At 37.1% G+C, this 26,743-nt stretch overlaps 2 protein-coding genes across 2 annotated transcripts; both read left to right on the top strand.

The window, feature by feature from the left end:
• The first annotated feature begins 923 nt into the window (after positions 1 to 923).
• On the top strand, positions 924 to 7,626 carry LOC101743631 (chaoptin). Its single transcript, XM_004924173.4, has 5 exons — positions 924 to 1,028; positions 1,590 to 1,650; positions 2,445 to 2,586; positions 3,878 to 3,915; positions 5,229 to 7,626. The coding sequence occupies exons 3-5, from the start codon at positions 2,567 to 2,569 to the stop codon at positions 7,349 to 7,351; spliced, it is 2,181 nt and encodes a 726-aa protein (XP_004924230.1). The 5' UTR covers positions 924 to 1,028; positions 1,590 to 1,650; positions 2,445 to 2,566; the 3' UTR covers positions 7,352 to 7,626.
• A 3,152-nt stretch (positions 7,627 to 10,778) lies between these two features.
• On the top strand, positions 10,779 to 24,324 carry LOC101735635 (protein artichoke). Its single transcript, XM_021346708.2, has 3 exons — positions 10,779 to 10,956; positions 12,040 to 12,106; positions 20,883 to 24,324. The coding sequence occupies exons 2-3, from the start codon at positions 12,076 to 12,078 to the stop codon at positions 24,203 to 24,205; spliced, it is 3,354 nt and encodes a 1,117-aa protein (XP_021202383.2). The 5' UTR covers positions 10,779 to 10,956; positions 12,040 to 12,075; the 3' UTR covers positions 24,206 to 24,324.
• Positions 24,325 to 26,743: the final 2,419 nt, after the last annotated feature.

Below are 26,743 nucleotides of genomic sequence, written 5' to 3'. Positions count from 1 at the left end.
AATTTATTTATAGAATTCTTAAGATTATTTAAAATCAAATATATTTTTTGTACCTTTAACCATGATTATGTCTAAACTCCTCCAACGCTTTCGCGAGTTATGCGAATTTCATTAGCAGAGTCTATACTAGAGTATGACACAAAATTTCTTTGAACTCACGAAATTCAATGATGCAGGCCTGCCAGGCAAGTACGATTGAAAAAAAATTATATAAAAACATGTAAAAATTTCAATGGGGAGATCATTATCTATAGAATATTGTTTTATGTACACACATATTAATACTCGTATAGCCACATAATTATATCAGCCTTCTGTCCTAAATGATATAATTTAATAAAATTGTGTAATAAAAATCAAGCCCGCAAAATTATAATTCGCGTAGGACTTCTTGTGAGTCCGCGCGGGTCGAAGCAGTAATGCGTTTCAGTTTGAAGGGTGGGGCAGCCGTTGTAACTATACTGAGACCTTAAAATTCATTCTCAACTATCAGGACTGTGGCTTTTTTTGGAACCGGTGGTAGAGTTAACATTGTTATTTATATTTTGACATTCAACAAGTGTGTCATACTGACATCTAAGTTGAGATAAATGATTTTGAATTTGAATTTGAATTCATATCTCAAGGTGGGTGGTGGCATTTACGTTGTAGATATCTATGGGCTCCGGTAACCATTTAACACCAGGTGGGCTGTGAGCTCACACATCCATGCAAAAAAAAAGGATTATAACTGCATCTTTTCAGTTGGCAGTTTCTTATATTAGTGCAGGCGACCACGCGGTCTAAATAAACTACATGAATTATAATATTAACGAAAACAATAAATCGACCTTTGTACCGTAATTTTGCAAAACATCTAAATCAATATTTATTTTTAGATGAAATTGCAACATCAGCCATTTCGTTATTGCAAACTATAAAACATGATATGTTTGTGTTTGAGTGAGGTGTCTTTTGAAATTTAATTTAAAGAACGACTTACTGTAGCGCTTAGGATTCACAATGGGTGTTACATCCTGAACTGGTTGGTACGTAAGAAAAACATTTGACTTTGTGGCGTTTAAGAACGCACCTTTTTATGATGCGTAAGCCGGAACGCACGAGAGGCGGGAAAAAGAATATAGTCTGTGACACGGGACCTTTTTACCGCCAAATATTTAAAACGTAAAAATAATTTATAATGTGTTAAATAACTAATATAATGTAATTACTTAGAATTGTTTATGCCGCTACAACAATAAAATTTATATTGTTCCAACTGTGGTGTTAATTACATAAAACACGACTTTACGGCGAAATAAAGAAGGGACTCTATATGAACTCCCTCAACTTGTAATGCAATGGCTATGTATTACTCGTTGTAGGGACGAACGTGACTACTTCAACGCGATGATATTAATAACAGTATGCATTACCTGACTGTAATCTTCTCCAATGCTATTCGTGACTCTCTGATCTTCTCCGAAATAGGAATATGTATTTCAGAGGATATTTGATATTGAAGACTTACAGAAGAACTTACAGTCATTGTTATACAAATTACCTCACTGTCGTTAGGCAGTCATTTTTTGTGATCGCTTACATTGTAGAAATCGAAGAAGTCCAAGGAGCGCAGGAGAGTCGGGTGCTGGCCTCGAGCAAGAGATCTCTGTAAGTAGACATTACTATCCTGCTCATCTCCGCGGCGAAGCATTAATGCGTTCCGCTTAGAAGGGTGGGGCAGCTGTTACATAATTACAATTGAGACTTACAACTCATATCTCAGAACGGGTGGCGACATTCACGTAGTGATGAATATTAGCTTCGGTAACTACTGAGCATTAGTTGGGCCGTACTGGTGGTAGGACCTCTTGTGAGTCCGCGCGGGTAGGTACCACCACCCTGCTTATTTCTGCCGTGAAGCAGTAATGCGTTTCGGTTTGAAGGGTGGGGCAGCCGTTGTAACTATACTTGATACCTTAGAACTTATATCTCAAGGTGGGTAGCGCATTTACATTGTCTATGGGCCTTAGACGTCTATGGGCTCCAGTAACCACTAAACACCAAGTGGGCTGTGAGTTCGTCCACCCATCTAAGCAATAAAAAATATAATAGCACTACTGGAAGAGGTAGACCTAAGAAGGAATGGATGGATTGCGTGAAAGACGATATGTGTAAGAGGGGAGTGAGCGAAGAAATGGTATATGATAGAGGAGCATGGAAGAAGATAACATGTTGCGCCGACCCCAGGTGACTGGGAGAAGGGCAGGAGAATGATGAGCACTACTAGTGGTTGACATTCAGAATTTATCCGTGTCTGCCTGAAATAAGCCCGCTCTATCTTAGCGATTTCACTTCATACAATTCCTCTGAAAGCCTGGGGTCTTTTAGCGTCCAGTATTAAAAAAAAAAACTAAGTTTTGCTTCTACGCGGAAAGATCGCACACAATCCTGAATCATTCTAGGTGTCTCGATTCTATGGCAGTCAATATCTCTGCGGGTCCAATTTCGCCGAATAAACGAAATGCCGATTTAATTATGTAAGTAAGCTCCGTGCTCACATTCGGACTTTGTAATTACGACGAATATGTTGTGCCTCTCATACAGGTGAGTTATTATTATTATTATTATGTTCATAGAATACCCCAGTTCAAATTCAAAATCATTTATTTCAACTTAGATGTCAGTATGACACACTTGTTGAATGTCAAAATATAAATAACAATGTTAACTCTACCACCGGTTCCAAAAAAAGCCACAGTCCTGTTGAAGAACCGGCGAAACAAACTCAGCGGGCTTTTTCTTTTTTGTTTTTTCTCAAATATTTTCTTTTTTTTTTAAATAAATAAAAATATTTACTCATCAGTCTTAGTTCAGTCCGACAGAGCCGGTATATACGGGCTTTTGGCCAAGTAATATACAGTAGCTATGAGTTAATATGCTAGTTTTTATTACTTGTAGTAAGTTTGGTTTTCTTCAAGCTGCAGGAATTTTCTTACTATTACTATTATTATTATTTTGTGTATTAAACACTGCCTCGCCTGAGAAGACGGCAGGACACACTCCGGCGAGGTGGGCAACAATCGGCCGGAGCGTTAGGGACTATTGGGAGAGAGACCGGCGAACTATACGGGCATTGTCCAGCAAGACTGCTTTATCAAAATATTATTATGATTATTACTAACTACAATGGCACTCACACGTTCCACAAACTGTCAGCGAAACTAGGAACATAATATTAAAGTGTACATCTGATGGATGCTCACGGTATTGTGGAAAACATAGCCTACCGACATTAGAACTTGAATTCCACCACCCACATTGACACATAAGATCGAAGCCTCAACTGCATTGAGTAATGGCTGCTCCACGATTGGAAATGGAACGTATGACTGTTTGGTGGCAAATATAGGTGGAACGGTGGGTCCTAGCCGTTCGGACTCGCAATACCGGAGTTAACTGTCAGTGTAGTTATTAATGCGTCACGTTAGTACTAAAGAAGTATTGTTTGAGATTATCCTTTCATCTCAATTTTAATATCGTGCTTTATTAAGTCTTAATCGTGCTCGTGCATCTTAATTTTAATAAGTGACTATCTGGCACTGGAATTCATACCCTCTCAAAGTGCTTTCCACGGGCTATAACATGTCCATGACAACAACACTCATAAACAGTTAAGCTCCTATGAAAGCCAAATAAAAACTCTAACTAATAAATAAAAAGCTCTAATCCTCTCATAAGGAAGATCTTTCTAAGTAAATAGTAAATACGAATTTTCATTTGGACACGAAAGCCTCCCGCGATGAAAGAATAACTTCGTAAAATAAAATCAAACCGGGAAGAAAACTCTCTTTCTCTCTCTCTCTCTTTCTCTTACAAACCTTGGCTTTGTTTTCAGAGTTTCGTTCCGAGCGCACGGTGCTAAGATGGCGAAAGGTAACAAACAACATTTATTTATAATTAAATTCAAAAGTAATTCTTTACAACAGATATTATAACTAGTATTAGTGTAGTAATTGTGTATACTGGTCAAACTATAGGTATAGTTCTACCTTAGGTCGAAGGCCGGGAATTGAGTTAAGAACTTTAAAATATTAAAGACAAAAATATTAACACTAAAAGCAATTGAAAAGTAGATGTAAAGTATGACAGATATTGGCGATATTGTCCGCCATAGACCGTTTAGTAGCAGTCACTGTTTAATTTCTGCTAATTTAGGGTGACAATTTGGGAAATTTTCGCCATGCCCCGAATCATTTTTATTGCTCAGTAGTTGTTTCTGTTCCATTGTTACCAAGCAGACATAGCGCTGAATTGTCACTCCTAATACCTTATGATCAAGGCCTGGGCCTAGCTCAAGTCAAGTCCACCACTGAGGCACCAGTGCGTGCTCGTGGCACGATACAACCCGTGCCTCTCGTGCGAAGTGAAATGTTCGATACTGAACATTTTGGACAATACTACAACCATTCTGAGAGACTAGATCAAGTTTCAATTGCATTAGCTGTCGGGCCCTTTAGGTTCGGAAACTTCTTGGGCGGTGTGACTACTGACTTGGGTCCGAAATAAACAAAGGCCCTTGAAACAAACGCATTTCTGCTTTCTAGCGAAATAGGGAGGTGCGTAGCGACTTACAATACCTTACTGCTCGTAATTACACGAATTAAAATTTTTACTGGTTTGATTTTTATTACACGATGGTGTCCTTCATCATGGACATAGTTCGTGAACATGCATTAAGAACATATTTCAATACAAAAATTGGAAAGATACGATACATTCTAAATATTGGCATCAACATCTAAAAACCAAGTATTCTCAAGTCTATCATTGAAGAGAGCTTTTTTTCTTATACTACAATCCCGTAATGTCTCTCAAAATTGTATAAAATTTTTCGGACTTAAGCTTATTAAACATTTTTTTTTAATTTTTTTATTGCTAAGATGCGTGGACGAGCTCACGGCCCACCAGGTGTTAAGTGGTTACCGGAGCTCTAGACATCTACAACGTAAATGCCGCCACCCACCTTTGAGACATGAGCTGTAAGGTCTCATTTTACACAGTATTACGGCTGCCCCGCCCTTCAAACAAAAACGCATTACTGCTTCACGGCAGAAATACGCAGGGCGGTGGTACCTACCCTTGCGAGCTCACAAGACGTACTTCCACCAGTAATTACGCAAACTATAATTTTGCGGGTTTGATTTTTATTACACGATCTTTAATAGTAAAATAATGGCAATTTCCAGGTTATCAACTTTTGGTTTTCCTGACCAGCCTGGTATTGGTAGCCTGCAACTGCCCTCGTGAGAACATCCACAGCTTAGGACAGTGCGCCTTCAAAATCGAGTGTACTACCAACGTCAGAGGAATACGCCTCCCCAATGAATGTCTAGAGGCAGCCAACTTCCCCGTCACTGTTACCGTAACGCTTAAAAATGTCGCCGAAGATTACTATCCAGGAGACCCAGAAACTAGACTCTTGGGTTTCATTACTTCTTTAAAAATTACAGGGCAAATGCCGAAAACGAATTTGACATTATTGCAATATACATATAGGCTACAGGATTTAAATTTGACAAATAATCAAATTGAGAGAATCGCTGGCTCACCTTTTTACTACCTCGGCAAATTAGAAACCATTGATTTATCTCATAACAGGATTAGCGATCTGGAAGAACTATTTCGTTTTGAAACGCGACCATACAAACTCAACAAATTAGTACTTGCCAACAACAATATAGAAGAACTGCCCCAAGACGCTTTTGACGAACTGTCATCTCTCGTCGAACTCGATCTCTCATACAATCGCATTTCAAATCTGAACGAAGAGCCATTCGCCAATCTATCCAGTCTCGAAACACTAAGACTGAACAATAATTCCATCAAAAACCTAAACGGTGCAGTTAATAACCTTCAAAATCTGAAGCACCTATATTTAAGGGGAAACCAAATACAGCATATCGACGTAGAATCACTTAAAATCATAATACACCTGGAAACGTTCGACGTGTCGAGGAATCAACTCGAAAAAATCAACTCAGTCATGTTCTCGAGGCACTGGAAACACATGGGGGGCCATTCCATTTGTAAAATCATACTGTCCGAAAACCGCATAGCATCATTACCGAATGCATCAATGGAAATATCTGCTAGAAACGTCCGTGACTTGAGACGTTACAGCGTGGATGTGCTGACCGAATTAGATTTGTCGAACAATGAAATAACAGAAATAGCTTACAATGCGTTCCATTCTCTTTTGAAAATGATCTCATTGGATCTATCCCGGAACCAAATTACCGATTTTAGTGTAAACGCTGACGATCTCCAATTCGTAAAGAAACTGAACCTAAGCGGAAACCATATTTTCCAATTATATTACAAGAGCTTCTCGGCAATGGGAAACCTTGAGAATTTGGATCTCTCTCACAACAAACTTTACGAAATACCAGAAACAGCTTTTAAGAATTACTTTAGCCTTAGAATTCTGAATATGACGTTTAATGATATAGACAGCGTTGAGAATTTACGTATAACCAGATTCCATCCCGCTGGAGGTGTTCTGGACTTGTCAAACAACGGCTTGACGCAATTGAGGATACCATATGGTGAAGGAGCCCGTTTGATGATTTTGAGATTACACTCCAATAATATATCAGATGCTAAGCTAATCGAATTGATTCATCAGAACGATCTGAAAAATTTGGATCTCAGTCATAACAAGATACGCGAGCTTAATGACACATCTTTACGTATTCCCGTCAGTCTCAATTATTTAGATATCAGTTTTAACATGATCATTAGAATTGGACCATCATCTTTTTATCGTGCCGGTCATTTGAAAACTCTACGCTTGTCACACAATCAACTGACCAAGATTGAGCATGGAGCATTTCATGGATTATCAGCGCTTCTCAACCTTGATTTGTCTTACAACAAATTTGGGTACTTCAATTCTGAGTGGCTGATGGACCTTAAAAGTTTGGTTGTTCTTTCTCTCAGGAACAACTGGATGCATAATTTGGACTATAAGAGTTGGTTTGGCCACAAACCTGACCTGCGAGTGAATATCGAAGGAAATAGATTGTCTTGTGAGTGGCTTAGCGGTGTGTTGCAGAATTTTAATAACGGCTTCCTGAAGATGCACCCTGTCGTGTTGACGCCAACAATTTCAAGCCACTCTATAGAAGGCATTCCGTGTATCGAAAAAACTGAGGTCCTAAGTCAAATCTACAGCAGTCCGATGATGAGCGATGACCGTCTACTTGTGTCGAACCAGAAGATCCTGGAGGCTGTTAAGGAGCAGACGTATTATCTGCGCAGATACGTCATGCGTTCTCTTGTGGAGGAAACAGAAAGGGCGAAGCTGTAAGACTCATTTCTAATAAGTCCAGTTTAATTTTACAGTATCTAGTTTTTATTGTGTAATCTCAGTTTAATGCGTTTTTTTTAATGTTACTTACTTTATGGGTCTCACTTCTGGCCTTATAGTCGTAAGCGTACAATATAGCATAGAATTATCGTTCGATACAATTAACAGAATGAATATGATAACTAAGCTGTGTTGTTTTTTTTTTACAAAATATGTCATTTTATGGCTCTTTATGTACACAGTATTAAATGTTATGGAAATAAAAATATTCACAATATATTATTTATGTTGTTTCTTATGGCCTTTGTAGGTAGATGAACACGGTCCACCTGATGGATTCCATATGGTGATCAACTCCATGGAATTACTCAGGTCAACTGTCACTCGAGGACTTCAGTAATGCCAGGGGCGCATCAGTTGCTTCCAAGAAAAACCAAGTCGCTGTCTATGTTTATATTAAGCATTCCTTGTATGTACATGTTTAATGGCTTTTGGTGTTCTTACTTGAAGTCGTCTTATTTGAAGTCGTCGTGGCTTAAAGGATAAGACGTCCGGTGCATTCGTATCTCGCGATGCACCGGTGTTCGAATCCCGCAGACGGGTACCAATTATTCTAATGAAATACGTACTTAGCAAATGTTCACGATTGACCTCCACGGTGACGGAATAACATCGTGTATTAAAAATCAAACCAGCAAAATTATAATTTGCGTAATTACTGGTGGTAGGACCTCTTGTGAGTCCGCACGGGTAGGTACCACCACCTTGCTTATTTCGGCCGTGAAACAGTAATGCGTTTCGGTTTGAAGGCAACCGTTGCAATTATACTTGAGACCTTAGAGAACTTATATCTCAAGGTGGGTGGCACAGTTATGTAGATTGGCGTTGTAGATGTCTATATGCACATAATTTGTCCTATTATTGAAGATGATATTACCCGCGTTCATTCAGTTTCCGAATGGACTCTCTCGCCTTTTTGCCAAGCTGACATCGCCTTCTTCAAACGAGGCTTGCAAAGAGTATTTTGGGGCAGACAGCTACTTGGCTACAAATCTTTTTATTTTGTCGCCTTTCCTGAAGTGAAAGTATAACTTTATAAACATGAATCCGCTGTGTTATGACCTATGCGAATATGGACTTTGCTCATACTGCCAGCACGTACGTAGTCTTCCCTTCAATCGTTTACGCAACATACAAGATGGAATGCCGTGAGAAACGGCAAGCTTTTCGATGATTTGAGTCTCGAATCCATCAGGAAAAAAACTATAGTCAGCGTCAGAACGAGACTTCGAGGCAGTTATACGATGCGATAACTCCCCTATTGTGGCTGACGCTATCTACTCCTTATCCGACCTACTGAGAAGCCAGTCACCGCCAGTGCCCTAGACAAGTCCTAATGTACCGACATGATCCATTCACATTATTGTTGTACGCATTTAGTTATAGCGCTGGGATCAGGCAGGTCACGGTATTTGCCGAAGAAATTCTCAGCAGGTCACGATTCTGATCCAGTAGTAGATTCGCAAATTAGCTGCCCTTGAGGTGTAAGGTCTCCTTCGGAGGCACACGGGCCGCTGTTAGCAAACCCCAACCCTCCTGGCCGAGCCTGTGCTCGCCAACCCCTCCTAATGAAGCTGGAAAGGCATTCGGGCTAACAGCTATTCTCCCATCCCAAAAGAACTTTATAAGTGCAAGCGTCTGTGCAAGTGTCTGCGTCGATTGAAATAACGTCAGCATGAACGAGGTTCATTAACCCCTAAATTGTTACGTCATATTATTTAATAGTACATTATGAAATGTTTTCTTGTTCATAGTAATTCTTTTATTGGGATTTATTATCACAAATAAATTAATAAAGGACAATGGCCAGAGACCATGTAGGTTATCGATGACAATGGAACAATGTTATTGTATTTTGAAGAAAAAAATTGCACATAAAATTAAACATTCACAGAATATACCTAGTCTGTTTGATGGCTGATACTACGCTTCCTGTCAGCGTTACAGATAAAGTTTCAAACACAAGTATATCTTTTTGACCATTAATTGGTTCCGCATAATATAAGATATTATGATCATTGTTCTATTGGTCCAGGAGCCAAGTACATTTTCGGTCAATTATTTCCTCTCGAGCGAAACTCCGTAAAATGCATTAGGGACCTATACTATGAATACTCGTGACCGTCAGCTGCGACTCCGTGGGTGGGGCGGGCGGTAGCAGCCTCCCACGCATGGAGAAAAAAAAAGTTTTTTCAGTCATTTCCTCCCATTTGAAATTTTGTCAGATTATAGTCAACCTAGTATTTTGAAGAAAAAACAAAGTCAACTGGCCATAGCATGGTGGATTATACGTCAGCTGACTGCATGAACATGAAAAAAAAATTATATTTTCAATGATTTCCTGTCAACTAAAAATTTACCTGGTGATCGTTTATATTCTACTATGAATGAAAATTAATGTCAGCTTGCTGTATCTCAGTGGAAAGTTTGTCAGCTGGTACCTTGAAAGGTGTAACGCAGCAGCATCTATCACGTCAGTATAAACGTATCAGTAAATGAAAAAACAAGTCTAAAAAAGATACAATTAAAAAATAATAATTATGAAAAATGGAAATGAAAATGAAAAGGCCAGGAGCGAACGCCTCATTCCCACGTAATGCCATCTAGTAAATAATTCTTAACTTTATAATGTGCCTTGTTGCACAAATGTTCTTTGACAGTTTTCTTAAATCTATGAACAGGTAGTAGTTGAACGTTTTGTAGGATCTTGTTGAAAAGTTGTACACCCAGCTCCCTAAAAGAGTTGCTTATTTTCTTGATTCCAGCCGCCGGCAATGCAAGCCTATGTTTGTTCCTAGTGTTCACATTATGCAAATCGTAGACTCTGGGAAATTCTTCAATGTTTTTACGCAGGTACAAAAAAGAATGTTCTTCTTATTATGAGAAATGATAATGTTGAATTAGCTCACTGAGTTTTTCGCTGGATCTTCTTTGTGGGTCGCGTTTCCGATCCGGTGGTAGATTCTGCGAAGCACTGCTCTTGCTAGGGCCAGTGTTAGCAATACTCCCGGTTTGAGCCCCGTGAACTCATCTAGACGTCAAGGCGAAGCTGAAATAGCCTCTCAAGGCTATCAGCATAGATAGGGGAAAAAAGTTTTGGTTTTACAGCGATTACAGAATCAAATCTTTGGATTTACGAATTAAATTAAATACATTCGAAATTAAACCTGGACCCGCCTCGATCCACTGCCGAGTATTCGCAGATTTTTTTCCAGATATCAATTGGTTTTCAAACTCCCACAGTGTGCCAACAATTTTTACAGTAAACGTAAAATCAGATTCGAATTTGAAGGTTTTGTTTTTATATAGTGCTTTTATTTACCTAGCTTAGCTGTTATTTCTTACGGAACCCTAAGCATAATCGTTTATTTGGCAAAAACAATCGTGTCTCGTTACACACAGCGTCAGCATTACAAGCGGGTCAGTTTGAAATTAAAAGCTGTTGGTAAACATCGTTATAATATAATTTAATAAAAATAAAAGGTGGACGATTTTGATTCTGGAGCATTCAACGTAGAAGAGTGTAACGAATATCTTTGATGCAGGTATTTCATTTTCTTTTTTTTATTGCCTTGGATGGATAGACAACCTCAAAGCCCGTCTAGTGTTGGCTGCTACCGGGCCCACAGACATAGGTTTAAGAAAACTATTATAGAACATCTGTGCAATAAAGCTTACTATAAAGTCAATGATTATCTAGAAGATTTTACAAAGTGGGAATGAGTTGCTCGCTCCGGGCATTTCAATATTGCATTAATTGTTACGATATATTCATTGTAAAAATTTATATTTAAAATAAAATTCATTAAAAAAAAGAAAAAGACATGCCCGCTGAGTTTGTTGCCAGTTCTTCTCAGGACCGAGGCTAGTTTTTGTGAATTGGCGGTAGTTCTTTTTGACGTTCAACAAGTATGTACTTTCATATAATTTGAATAAAATTTTTTTTGATTTGATTTGATTTGATTTGATCAACAAAGTAAATACCGACCCACCATGAGACATTAGTTCTAAGTCTCGATTTATAGGTATATAGTAGGACTGCTGCCCCACTGTTCAAACCGAAACGCGCAGACGACAGATATAGGCAGGGTGGTGATACCTATCCGTATGGGCGTAAGTCACACTCATCACTATCCATTGTGTTAAAGTAAAAGTACTTATTTATTATTCGTTTTATTAAAAAATATTAGCAATAATAAATGTTTTCTTTGTAATACTTACAACAATACTAATAGGGAAATTAAATAAGACATTCACACATTCAGTCTGATTTCGAAATCGTAATATATTAGTCAAATGAAAATAATCTTTTATTTATTTTTATTGCTTAAATGCTTGGACGAGCTCACAGCCCACCTGGTGTTACGTGGTTACTGGAGCCCATAGACATCTACAACGTAAATGCGCCACCTACCTTGAGATATAAGTTCTAAGATCTCAGACAAGTTCCAAACCCAAACGCATTTCTACTACACGGCAGAAATAGGCAGGGTGGTGGTACCTACCCACGCGGACTCACAAGAGGTCCTACCACCAGTAAAAAAGAGGTCCTACCACCAGTAACAATAGGTCCTACCACTAGTAATCCAGTCACTAATCTAATCACAATATTACTATTATTGTTTCAGTGACTTACGTGGACGTATTACACGGATGTACTAATCATGTTTCGTCGCAGGGGCGATATATTTTCGTGTAAGTATTTTAATTCATTTCATAACTAAGAATTCAGTAGAGTTGCTTCATATATATTGACGTCCTTTATTTGCTTGGGATTCCATGTGACTAACGATGTATTTTTGAAGGGTCGAATGGAATGATGCTCAATTATATTATATAATAATGTAGTGCCTCAATCGATAAATAAAAGACCTAAACTTTTGTATAAAATAAACTTAAAACAAACAAAAGGAATCCGTCCGACGGTGGACGCATCAAAGGAAAAACAAAATTGTTATTTTTATTTAATTCCGAGCATTTTCATATTTATCTACCTTTTAAACCTTCTCTGGACTTCCACAAATAATTCAAGACCAAAATTAGCCAAATCGGTCCAGCCGTTCTTGAGTTTTAGCGAGACTAACGAACAGCAATTCATTTTTATATATATATAGATTATTAATATGTGAACAGACATAACAACATAGTAAAGTATATTTGGTGGGCAATAGGAAGAAAATACAATTTTGAAATAGACCCGCTATGGTGGAAGGTGAATTTGACTCAACCTCAGATAAAGGAAAGCAGCTCCGCGAAGCTAATGTGGGAGATACCAGTGCAGACGGACGCTACAATAAAGCACACTAGACCAGACATAATATACATAGACAAGACAGAAAATAAAACCTACTTAATAGATATAACCGTACCATCTGACTACAATATAGTATCAAAAGAACCGAAAAAACTTAGTAAATATCACCCCTTAAAAGTAGAACTAACACGACTCTGGAATACACACACAGAAACCATCCCCATAGTAATAGGCGCAACAGGCGTAGTGGCAAAAAGTATACATAGATACATAAACAAATTGGAAGCAAATATAAACATACATATAATACAAAAAGAAGCAGTCATACACACATGCACAATAATAAGTAAGGTTTTGGGTAACACAGTCTTCATAAATTCAAGGGAATCCGAAACTCCTCTTCCCTAAAGGTTTCAGGGTGGGAGCTAGGAACTAAACCGAGTCAAGAGCTCGAGAGAAAACTTAATACAATTACATAATCATATATGCACTTAGCTCGTCTAATCTTGCAATGCATCGGTGTTCGAATACCGCAGGCAAAGTACCAACTTTTCTAGTGAGATACGTACTTAATAAATGTTCACGACTTCCACGGTGAAGGAATAACATCGTGTAATAAAAATCAAACCCGCAAAATTATAATTTGCGTAATTACTGTAAGTAGGATCTCTTGTGAGTCCGCGCGGGTAGGTACCACCACTATATATGACGGAGAAGGGACCGCCGTGATGTTTTTAAAAAGTGTGACGTCAGCATTGCTGACGTCACTGTTATTAATTGGTTGACGAATGACTCATGTTTGGGTTTCCGAAACAAAACTTCACGAGAACTTCACGAGAACTTCGTATATTGCACGAGAAGCATAACAACGTTACAGAGAGATCCGTGCTGTACTATGGCTCGGACACGAATCAATCAGTGCTAGACAGCACGGCCGTATTTATGGGGCTTCGTACCCGTGAGCGTGTTGACACGTTTTAAACACGTGAGCGTGTTTACACGTTTTTCAAACACGTGAGCGGGTTTACACGTATTTCAAACACGTTTTAAAGTATTGAAATTAAAATAAAAGGAACTGTTAAACATCAATTTCTTATCACAGAGTAATTAATTGTTGATCAGTAGGTAAATAGTCATATTTGCGCCGACACGGCCATACTGACAGGCGGTGCGCGCTCTGCACCAGCCGCCCATGTATGGTGAATCACCAGAGAGTTCTTGGAGTCCATCTGAAACAATGGAATGTCTGTTTCTGAGATTGGTATCTGTGTACCTTTTTATGTTACTTTGAAAGTAACTTATTTTGTATAGTTTTATATTGTGGCGTACACTGTGGTACTTATAGGAGTGGGTAATATCGGTTTTGCCGTGTATCGAATCGTATCTATATATCGAGGATCAATATCAGATATTGAATCTATATATTTTCTGAATCTATATATTGATGGATGCTAGTAGATTTTCTCGATTCATGATATTTGAGATTTGAAACGATACGCTGATATAATATCATAGTAGATATAGATTTAAGTCAACGTTATACGGTTGGTTTTCTGATATCAATTTATAATATGATCTTAAAGTAATAAAAAGAACATGAAAATAAAAATATCAAAAAAACTTTCCTTCATGCTTTTACCAGGCTTAGGACTGGCTACATTATTTTCAGTTTTTAGTATTTTGTGTCTTAATTTAAAATTACAAAATATACCAAAAGAGTGTAGATTTCAAAAGTTTAATACAAACACAAGAAATAAACTCAATTATTTGGATTCAACTAAAAATAGAAAAATGTGTACTTTAAAAATCAAACACAAAAAACTTTTAAGTATTTATAAACACTTGTCCAAAAATTCTAGTTCAAGGTCAAAGCGCGTGAAATTAAATTCAACGATGCAAATAGGCTATACTGCATTCAAGTTAGGGTCGAAAGTTGAAACTTCTTTCCTTAATTGTATCCTGCTGATACGCTAAGAATAATCTACAGACATATGGACTTAAATATAAGGTTTACAATTGTATGGATAATGCCTGTTTCTGTTTCATTCATCACATGATATCCCTATCGTGCGCTCACTCACTCTGGCCGATTCGATACGAACCAAACGAATATCGCTGATATTCACGAATCGGTACGATATGCCGATGCGCATCACATCGAGCAATATCGTGTCAAATTCAAATTCAAATTCAAATTCAAAATCATTTATTTCAACTTGGATGTCATCAAAAACACACTTGTTGAATGTCAAAATGTAAAAGAAAATGTTAACTCTACCACCGGTTCCAAAAAAGCCACAGTCCTGAGAAGAACCGGCGAAACAAACTCAGCGGGCTTTTTTATGTATTTTCTCAACTATTTTCTTCTTTTTTTTTTTTTAAACAAGAAAACATATTTACAGTATACAAAAAGACAAGTCAAAAAAATACAATTCAAATAAATAATAATAATAATGAAAAATGAAAAGGCCAGCAGCGAACGCCTCATTCCCACGTAGTGCCATCTAGTAAAAAATCCTTAACTTTATAATATGCCTTGTTGCACAAACGTTCCTTGACAGTTTTCTTAAATCTATGAACAGGTAGTAGTTGAACGTTTTGTGGGATCTTGTTGAAAAGTTGTACACCCAGCCCCCTGAAAGAGTTGCTTATTTTCTTAATTCGAGCCGCCGGTAACGCAAGCCTATGTTTGTTCCTAGTGTTCACATTATGCAAATCGCAGACTCTGGGGAATTCTACAATGTTTTTACGCACGTACAATAAATTTTCAAAAATGTATTGGGACGCTAAAGTTAGAATTTTGATTTCCTTAAACTTGTCCCTCAAGGATTCCCTCGGGTGCATATTATAAATAGCACGAATAGCCCTCTTCTGCAGGATGAAAATCGTTTCGACATCGGCAGCATTGCCCCACAGCAAAATGCCATAGGACATAACACTATGAAAATAACTGAAATAAACTAGACGTGCCGTATCTTCATCAGTATACGTTCGTATCTTTTTTACCGCAAACGCTGCAGAACTAAGTCTATTCGCTAACTTGCATATGTGAGGACCCCACTGCAGCCTGGAATCAACTGTTATACCAAGAAAAACTGTCGAATCAACAAGCTCCAGTGTCTCTCCACTTACAATGATATTAGTGTCTACTTGTCTAACATTGGGTGTGGTAAATTTTATACATTTTGTTTTTTTGTTATTTAATAACAGATTATTAACACTAAACCAATGTACCACGCGCGAGATAGCATCATTCACATCGTCATAATCTTCCAATTGTCGTTTAATTTTAAACAATAAGGATGTATCATCAGCGAATAATACGACCTCGTGACGGGTTTCAATAAACTTTGGTAAATCATTGATATACACAAGAAATAAGAAGGGACCCAATATGGAACCCTGAGGAACACCCATATTAAGTAAGACACCGGAAGATCTCTTTCCTTTAACGTCTACCTTTTGGATTCTTCCGGATAAATAAGATTTAATAAGTTCTAATGAAACGCCCCTAATACCATAATGGTGTAATTTCCTCAACAATGTATTATGCTCAACACAATCAAAAGCTTTAGATAAGTCGCAGAATACCCCAAGGGCATTATGCGATTCCTCCCAAGCCTGAAAAATATTTTTAATAAGATCTACACCTGCATCAATAGTCGAACGACCTCTAGTGAATCCATATTGTTTGTTATGAAGCAGGTTATTGGAATAGAAATGGTTCAAAAGCTGTTCCAAAATAATTTTTTCAAAAATTTTACTCAATGTAGGTAGTACTGAAATGGGTCTAAAGTTAGTGGGGTCAAAAGTACTACCAGATTTAAACAGAGGTATTATTTTACTATATTTCATTAGATCAGGAAACACACCATTATAAATACAGTCATTAAATATTGTAGCAAGGTAAGGTGCGATTATATCAATAATGGATTTTATAACCTTAATTGATATTCCCCATAAATCACCAGTTTTTTTAATATTAATGGTCTTGAAATTATCAATTATGTCCTTTATAGCAATATTTGTGAACTTAAAGTTAACACTGCATTCATCAACATGATCTTGCAGTAATGATTCGGCGACGGTAGGAGATGAAATTAAAGATTTTGTAGTAGAAGCTGGGATATCAGCAAAGTAGCGCTCAAAAGCACTGGCCACTTCTTGATGAGAAGTTATTATTTTATCATTGATTTTCAAAATTGATTCAGCATTGCTGTTTCTGACATTCCCAGTCTCCCTATTAATGATATTCCAAGTCATTTTAATTTTGTCAGGTGCATTTTTTATAAGTTTGCCTAAGTGCAATGACTTGGCCAATGTACAGACTTTTTTAAAAAGCTTGGAATATTTACAGACATACTCATGAAATGACTTATTATGATTATAGGATTTTTCATGATAAAGGTCATATAATCTCTGCCTACTTTTGTGAATTCCAACAGTCGCCCATTCATTGAATGATCTTTTATTATGTAAGATCAGAGTTTTAGAAGTAAAGATGGCACTAAATTCATCATTAATGCAATTAAATAAATCCATGTAGTGAACATTAGGATCTTCACTATAACAAACATTCGCAATTCTTGCCAAAACTTTACCTCTAAACTTCTCCATACGTCTAATATTAATAGGAACAAACTGTAGGTTTCTTGAACTATTAACATCTGTAACAGATTTAATTTTAAAAGATATGAATTGTCCACTGTGGTCTGAACTTAAATGATTAATAATATATTTATGCAAAGGTTTTACGTTTGTGAAAATATTATCTATACAGGTTGCCGATGTGCTAGTTTTTCTTGTGGGCTCTGAAAATAAATTGCTAAGGTTATATGATTTTAACAATGTTCTGAATCTAATAGTGGCATTTGTATTTTCTAATAAATTTATATTAAAATCACCACAGATAAAAATATGTTTATTAGAAACAGAGAGCTTTAATAAAACATGTTCCAATATATTTTCAAAAGAATCATATAACGAATTGGGGGGCCTGTACACACTTACAACAATGAATCGCTCAAGCTCTACACATGCCATTTCAATAATCCGTTCCACAGAGAGGCTCACAATGTCTCTACGTTCCTTACATTTATAATCTTTATTAACAATGATAAGAGAGCCTCCTCGTATAGCATTCTCTCTGCAGAAGGAACTCATAACCTGGTGATTTTTAAAATTACAATTTAATTCATATTTTTTAAGCCAATGTTCAGTTACACATAGAAAGTTGACTTTGTTGTAATCTAGAAACAAATCAATTTCAAGTTCTTTACCCATCAAACCTTGTAAGTTCTGATGCACCAGGTTGATCACAGTTGTTTTCAAAGAAACAGTATTTGTTGATGGGCTGTGTCCAAATAAATCATATTTACTGCAAGAGGTAAACTCTGTTGTCTTAGTATTTAATTTAAATTACTTGGAACGGATTCCAAATTAATAGATGTCATATTTTTTTCCTGCTCAAAAGAAGCAGTAGGTTGATTAGCCAAATTCATGGCTAGATAAATGTGTAAAAAATAATGTAGCGAGTTTGCTACTTGTCTAAAATTGTAGCTACCTAAATAGTATTTGTTAGGTTTTGTCATACTAATACATTTATTTTTTATCATGCAATTAATGTCAATAGTGTAAAATATATTTTGTGACTTGCATGGTGTCATGACATAATAATTATTTACATTTGAAATTGTTTGCATAAAATCATTAATACTATGTCTCATTTTGTTTTCCGCTGGCATACTCTGAATAAATGGAAATGCAAACATAATGATCTTTTTCACCTGTAGTGTTAATTAGTAAGTGTGTATCGGCTGATATCGCAATATAGATTTCGATTCACGAATCGGTACGATATGGCGATGCGCATCACATCGAGCAGTATCGTGTATCGGCTGATATCGATATATAGATTTCGTGCGGGGCGATATCGGATTCAACGATATTGGTGCGATATATAGATATTGAATCTATATACGATTTATATCACCCACTCCTAGGTACTTATGTAGTGAGCGTACACTTTGGTACTTATGTAGTGGACGTACACTGTGGTACTTATGTAGTGAGCGTACACTGTGGTACTTATGTAGTGGACGTACACTGTGGTACTTATGTAGTGGGCGTACACTGTGGTACTTATGTAGTGGGCTTACACTGTGGTACTTATGTAGTGGGCGTACTCTGTGGTACTTATGTAGTGGGCGTACTCTGTGGTACTTATGTAGTGGGCGTACACTGTGGTACTTATGTGGTGGCGTACACTGTGGCACTTATGTGGTGGCGTACACTGTGGTACTTATGTGATGGCGTACACTGTGGTACTTATGTGGTGGCGTACACTGTGGTACTTATGTGATGGCGTACACTGTGGTACTTATGCGATGGCGTACACTGTGGTACTTATGTGATGGCGTACACTGCGGTACTTATGTAGTGACGGAATTTTAGTAATCAAAAATAAAAACTTATCCTTATGCCGATTGTTGATTTTGCTGCTCGACCATCCTGGTTTGTGAAGTAGATGGTAGAGGTTCATTGGCTGATGCTGGTGGGTAGTCTTCATCCGCCGATACGGTTATCTGGTCTCCACGTTGTTGCTCAGCGGAGGCGGCATGTGATCCCACTTAGGCGGTGCGCGCTCTGCACCAACCTCGTTGATTCTCGTAGGTTTTCTTTGATTCCCATTGATCTGCAGGAATAAAAAGGTTTCTTTGAGTAGCGCATCTGTTATACTTGCGTTACTTGTAACTATGTAAGTTTGAGACTATTAATGCGATTTTATTGTAGGGTTCTCAGAGGTTCTCGTAGATTTCTCGGAGGTTCTCGTAGATTTATTGAAGGTGGGATAAGGAAGTGTAAGGTGTTGTTCGTTGTGTAAGGATATCATGGTCTTCAGATGAATTTTGTGGTGAAATTTTAGTAATCAAAAATAAAAACTTATCTTTTGTATTCATTGATCAGTTGATTGTTGATCCCGTCGCTCGACCATGCTGGTTTGCGAAGTAGATGGTACAGGCTCATCGGCTGATGCTGGAGGGTAGTCTTTTTCCGCCGATACGGTTATCTAGTCACCAGGTTGTTGCTGAGCGGAGGCGGCATGTGATCCCACTTCTGATGACGGAGAAGGGACCGCCGTGATGTTTTTAAAAAGTGTGACGTCAGCAATGCTGTTATTAATTGGTTGACGAATGACTCATGTTTGGGTTTCCGAAACAAAACTTCACGAGAACTTCGTATATTGCACGAGAAGCATAACAACGTTACAGAGAGATCCGTGCTGTACTATGACACGAATCAATCAGTGCTAGACAGCATGGCCGTATTTATGGGGCTTCGTACCCGTGAGCGTGTTGACACGTTGTAAACACGTGAGCGTGTTTACACGTTTTTCAAACACGTGAGCGGGTTTACACGTATTTCAAACACGTTTTAAAGTATTGAAATTAAAATAAAAGGAACTGTTAAACATCAATTTCTTATCACAGAGTAATTAGTTGATGATCAGTAGGTAAATAGTCATATTTGCGCCGACATATATAAAAATGAATTGCTGTTCGTTAGTCTCGCTAAAACTCGAGAACGGCTAAACCGTTTTGGCTAATTTTGGTCTTGAATTGTTTGTGGAAGTCCAGAAAAAGTTTAAAAGGTAGATAAATATGAAAATGCTCGGAATTAAATAAAAATAACAATTTTGTTTTTCTTTTGATGTGTGTCCGACGGGGGTCGGACGGATTCCTTTTGTTTGTTTTAAGTTTATTTTACACAAAAGTTTAGGTCTTTTATTTATCGATTGAGGCACTACGAAGACTGCAGGGTCAGCTAGTCTATAATAAATATAATATAATGTAATCTATAAAAATAAGTATCTTTTTTTCTTTTTTTATTGCCTTTGTAGGTAGACTAACATATGGACTACCTGATAGTAAGTGGTCACCGCCGCTCATGGACGTTAGCAATGTCAGGGGCAGAGCCAAGTCGCTACCTACGATTAAGTACTCTCCGCAAGCCTCGTTTGAAGAAGGACATGTCATAGCGCTCGGAGAACACCGCGGAGGGGAGGGCTCATTCCAAAGACGGATGGTACGTGACAGAAAAGATCTTTGGAGACACACTGTCGATGAACGCAGCGGTTCCAGATAATATGGACGAACTCTGCTCCGATAGCGGGAGCTGTGAATCTGCAATTATTAATCCGCAATTTTTTATTTTCAGGTTACCTATTAGTTGGTTTATTATCTTTCGTTCAGTCGGGTCCATGCAGTTTCAGTTTTGACGAGAACGCGTGTAAATACAATATGGTTTGCCTTGGTAAATTTAGCGGGTATCAACGGCATTACTTCTCTGTCGATAGTTTTTATAATACTAATTACTACAATAGGAATTCACCTACTAATTGTGTTAACCAGATAGCAGCTTCAGTTTATTCCAACGAAAAAGTTTTCCCAATTGCATTAAATTTTCGGGATATTGATTTCAGTAGCAATGATCAGTCCGATCAGTTTACAGTACCCGGATATTCTGGACTCACAGAAAGCCTCATTGAGTCTTTGAACATCAGCAGTAACGACATCAGGTTTACGCCGATACTAACTCCTATGGAAAAATTGGTGTCGTTGAATATGTCAAATAACTTTTTGTCAATTGCGCAACTTTCAAATGTTCACGAGCTACCTTCGCTTGCCGATATCGATTTATCCGTTAATAACATATTGGAAATTCAAACCATCGAAGGTCAACATCCGTACACAAGTTTGAGACATTTAAATTTGTCTTACAATTATCTCGTTGGTCTTCCGGATATGATATTTGACGATTTCCGTTTACTGGAATCAATTGACCTATCGCATAATTCGATTGAAGTTTTGTCAAGCAACACGTTCGAAGGTACCAGGAAATTGTTAACGCTTAATCTAGCTTTCAACAGAATATCCGACATAAACACGTCATTATTCAGATTCATCAATCTAAAAGAGCTCCATCTTCAAAATAACAGACTTGTAGAATTGAAAGCGAACGTTTTCGAAAATCTCATAAGCTTACAATATGTAGATTTGAGTTTCAATTCCATAGCTGTAGTCGAGAAGAACGTTTTTTGGAATCTATTAAACATATCACAGATAGATCTGAGTAATAATAAAATACAAGTTATCGATGACGAACTATTCAAGAATACAACAACACTCAAAACGATAAATTTTTCGAATAACAACATTAAACGCCTTCCGACAGATTTGTTTAAGGGCAACGATATCGCGAGATTCGAAATTCAAATGAATAATTTGGAGGGTTCACTGAAAAAAGGCACTTTCAATGGACTGAAATCAGTACTGCACGTACAATTGGATCACATGCACATCAGAACGATTGAAAACTTTGCATTTTTTGGATTAGATAACGCTATTATATTATTGTTGAACGACAATGAAATAGAAAATTTATCAGTGAATAGTTTCAAGACTTTACGGAATCTAGCTCATCTGGATTTATCTAATAATAAAATAAAACACATTGAATTCGAAACAGATGATCTTTTGAGTCTACATGAATTATTGTTGAGAAACAACTTTTTGAGTTACATAAATAGTGACAGTTTTCAAGGCTTGAATTCACTTTTGTATTTAGATTTATCGAACAACAACATTTCTCGGCTTTACTCGAATTCGTTTGCGTCATTGAAATCGTTGGTAAATTTTGAAATAGGGAATAACCCACTGGTCGGAGCCTTGGAGGAACGTAGCTTCGACGGACTCAGCTCTCTGCCAACGCTTGATATATCCGGGACCCTATTGACTGTTATTCAAAATAATTCTTTTGAAGGAATGATAAAATTGAAAAATGTCAATATGTCTCATAGTAACATCGAAAGATTGCAATACAACGCTTTCGCTCACACTGGAGATATGGATACCCTTGATGTATCTTACAATATGCTAATAGAGTTCAACTTGAATAACACCCAGATTTCAAGCTTGACAAAATTGTTACTAAATAACAATTTTATTAAAACTATATCCGACAGAACCTTACTTGGACTAACGAGTCTGAAAGAAATCATTGTTACACATAACAAAATTGAACATTTTTCAGATAACAGTCTGTTAGACCAAATGGATCTCAATTTTTTGGACATTTCGTTTAATGATAAACTGGCCTTTAATGCGAATATTGTAAAATCATCCATGTATTTAAACAAACTGATTATCTCGGGTTTGGAACCTAATATATCATTAATTGGCCTCGGAAACTCGTCTGTAGCTATTCTAGATATTTCTTGTTCCAAAATAACAAACGTTCAGAAGTTGCATTTAAACGAACTAAAGAGGCTAGATGATTTGAAATTGTACAAAAATAATATAATTAAATTGGAAGTCGGAGCGTTTTCGGATTTGAAATCTATGAGATTTCTCGATTTGAGCTACAACAAAATTTCTTACATCCAACCTGGGGTATTCAAGGATAACATCCTACTGCATTCCCTTAACATCTCACACAATTTACTGACGCAGATTCAATTCGGCATTTTCAGTGGCCTCGTTTATTTGAGTTCTTTAGATATATCGTACAACGATTTGGATGATCTGAAGGGTGAAAGATTTTACCAATTGCAGAGTTTAACCACACTGATAGCTGATAATAACAGGATAAGTACAATAAGTGCTGAAGATTTCATGGGTACAAATTTAAAGAAGCTGAGCATTGGCGGGAATCCATTGCCTTGTGAAATTATCGTAAAATTCAAACAGAATGATGTTCCTTTTGAACTGACTTCGTTGAGAATAGATGAACACAGTGCTGAAAATTTCGAAGGCATCGTATGTAATGTCAATAGACGTAAGGAAGTTATAGGTGCCACGGATAGGAGGACTATTTACGGAGAGGAAAATAAAATGCTAATGAAAATCAGAGATATTTTATTAAAATTTACAGAAAATTTACCCTTGAATAACCGAAATGATAATATTTCTGTCACAGTTAAAAATGATTTAAGTCAAATTGAAAACATTACGAGCAAATTAGAAAAAACTTTAACTGATGACAACGTAAAGTTATATAACGCTACAAATACAATTGCTGATGAAAACAGAAAAACTAACGACTTGTTAGAGAAAATGTTGAGAATTTTATCTTATCGACCTAAAATAATAACAACTAATCCAACGATTGTAAAAGGCAATGCCACTTATGAAAATCTATTGTCCTATGTGAACGAAATCAAGCAAAACATTGAAGATCGTTCGAAAGAAAGACAGAATGTTTTAAATGATCTTCAAAACGATATTGCACAGTTACATTCTCGAATTGAAATCTTAGCTATGACAGAAGAGCCGAGACACGAGAGACTATCAAAGGCCCAGGATAGCTCACCAGCAACAAACTCAGGTTCAATGTTCACTGAAGTATGTGTCGCGTTTATACTAATCATATTGTTGTGTTTCATTTTATATAAAATATACAAAAAAAAATCAATTTTCAAAAGACGTCTATCTATTAGCACTCGCGTACTGCCGGGAAACATGGAGAATTCCGATTTGTAAAAACAGTTTTTAAAGATTTTCATTAGATTTTAAGCTTCATATTATATTAATAATACATTGTAAGCTTTCTGCGTGTTATGCGTATCTGTTAATAAAGCTTTTATCTTGCTCTCGGCGAAGGTTATTTTTTATGAACTTTCACCTACGTTACTGTGAATATTTTTTACAACTCTTTAGTTAAGAAGAAAGTCGTCGCTTTCGCTCAGCGCGTTGGGGACTGAAGATGGGATATGATGGGGCGACTACGACTAAATGACGTGTTTTGGGCGATGTCGACTGTTTACCATTCGGTCCACAGGATCGGGAATTACTCCGGCGGCCACGATGAGAGGGTTCTCGTGTCATGCCGCTTTCGCAAAATGGCGCACTCATGTCGGCTGTAAATACTCACTAATGGACTCTAGGTCCATGTCGTCGTGGAGATCCACGTTTCTTACGTACCACATGGCTCCGACGGCTATCTTCTAAAAACGGAATTGTATGATTTGAAGGGGTTTCAAGTCAGTGTGGGCTGCGTGAGCGAACACTACACTTGTATAGGTCATGACCGGGCGTATGTAAATTTTGTAGACCGTCACCTTATTGCGAAGGGACAATTTACTTCGTTTGCAAATCATCGGATAGATATGGCATTAAGGGCTCTCCTACCCTTTAAAAGACAAGTTTCTCCGGCGAAACTGTTCGGGTTGTGGTTCACAAAATTCCGGTTAAAGAATCGACTAATCCTGCGTTCTGTATGAATAATGATAGGCTAGCATCTAATTTTTTTCATCATCATTCATTTCACAGGTGAGCACAGAGACTTTTATTTATTTATTTTTATTGCTTAGATATGTGGACGAGCTCACAGCCCACCTGGTGTTAAGTGGTTACTGGAGCCCATAGACATATACAACGTAACTGCGCCACACACCTTGAGATATAAGTTCTAAGATCTCAGTATAGTTACAACGGCTGCCCCACCCTTCAAACCGAAACGCATTATTGCTTCACGGCAGAAATAGACGGCGCGGTCGTATCTACCCGTGCGGACTCAGAAGAGGTCCTACCACCAGTAATTACGCAAATTATAATTTTGCGGGTTTGATTTTTATTACACGATGTTATTCCTTCACCGTGGAAGTCAATCGTGAACATTTGTTAAGTACATATATTTCATTAGAAAAATTGGTACCCGCCTGCGGGATTCGAACACCGGTGCATCGCTAGATACGAATGCACCGGACGTCTTATCCTTTAGGCCACGACGACTTCGACGACTGCACCGTACACTGCGTTGAGTAGTTACTGAAACCCATGAGGTCGGAGTCTCAGTTATGTTATTTATTAATATCACAACATTCCACGCTTGGGACAATTTAATAAGTCGGTTTGCGGAAGCAACGTTTTATTTTATTTTTAGCCTGATAATTAACCTTTTTGTGGAAATTATAGTCACAAAAGGCGCCAAAGTGGGTTTTTTTTAAGGGATTTTATGACCTGGTAACTAAGACCTTTAGGTCATGTCTTATTTTAATTTTTATTCTTATTTTTATGAAAAATGATAATATGGAGATTAATTTGAAACATTAATCAACTAGGATGAAATTAAATTAAATACGATGAGATGATATGGGATGAAATATAATCTCAGTAAAATGGTGGTCATTTTTTCAGTGGACTTTTTGGAGGATCCCGAGAAGTTACGTCCAGAGGCTTTGTTTCGTTTTCCCACATTTGTGCACATTCACAGATATTAAACAGTTAATAAACCACCGTTATTACACATTTAAACCAGAAGAAACACTAAATAGACAAAATAAAACAAATCACACAACTTCACTCCTCGCGTTTCCGCCAAAAAGTTCTGGTTGGTTGGGGAGTGATGGAATGCACAGATCCATTACCATAATGGTCATAGATCGATGCTTTACAGGCAGTTTACAGGTCTTGAACACATTATAATAACTAGAGGTCCTGTAGAAGTCGAAATTCGACTTTAATCAATTGAAATTTTATCTTTAAACATTATTATGTTTCTATTGTCAAATACTATTGTACTTATATCATGTGATCACAGATTTCGCCAAAACTACAATATACATAAATAATAATAAAGACAAACAATATTCATCTATTCTCAATTTGACCACAGACTTTAAACACTAACATAAGTTAGACAATTGACAATAAACAAAGAGTATACATTAAAATTTATATAGGTATAGGTATGTGTTGTGTCAAATACATGGTAGTGTGTGTAATGTTTTCTTTATTGATTTAATGTATCTTTCATGCATTATTTTAAAAAAATATTAGCATTGTGCACTTCTTCTCTATATTCTCTATAAGTGTGGAAAATTTCATACTCCTCCGTTCGCGCAATTTTCGTAAAAAGGGATACAAAGTTTTTGCTTCACGTATTAATATATCGATTTTTGAAAGTTCGCATACCTCACGACATAAATGAGTATTGGTATTTACGCGTGTAGGTATTGGGGAATGCCATTGATTAAATATGACATGAGCTTATTTGTACGATCTTATTCTATTTTACCA

Source organism: Bombyx mori, chromosome 19, assembly GCF_030269925.1.
Source record: "Bombyx mori chromosome 19, ASM3026992v2".
Classification (NCBI taxonomy): Eukaryota; Metazoa; Arthropoda; class Insecta; order Lepidoptera; family Bombycidae; genus Bombyx; species Bombyx mori.
Note: the sequence above shows the minus strand (reverse complement) of the source record. Positions and strands in the feature narration are given on the sequence as shown.

Coding starts and splice junctions, on each gene's coding strand:
- LOC101743631 (XM_004924173.4), top strand. CDS start 2,567: ATGTTGTGCCTCTCATACAG. Junction 2,587..3,877: donor ATGTTGTGCCTCTCATACAG/GTGAGTTATTAT, acceptor CTTTGTTTTCAG/AGTTTCGTTCCGAGCGCACG. Junction 3,916..5,228: donor CGGTGCTAAGATGGCGAAAG/GTAACAAACAAC, acceptor GGCAATTTCCAG/GTTATCAACTTTTGGTTTTC.
- LOC101735635 (XM_021346708.2), top strand. CDS start 12,076: ATGTTTCGTCGCAGGGGCGATATATTTTCGT. Junction 12,107..20,882: donor CAGGGGCGATATATTTTCGT/GTAAGTATTTTA, acceptor TTTTATTTTCAG/GTTACCTATTAGTTGGTTTA.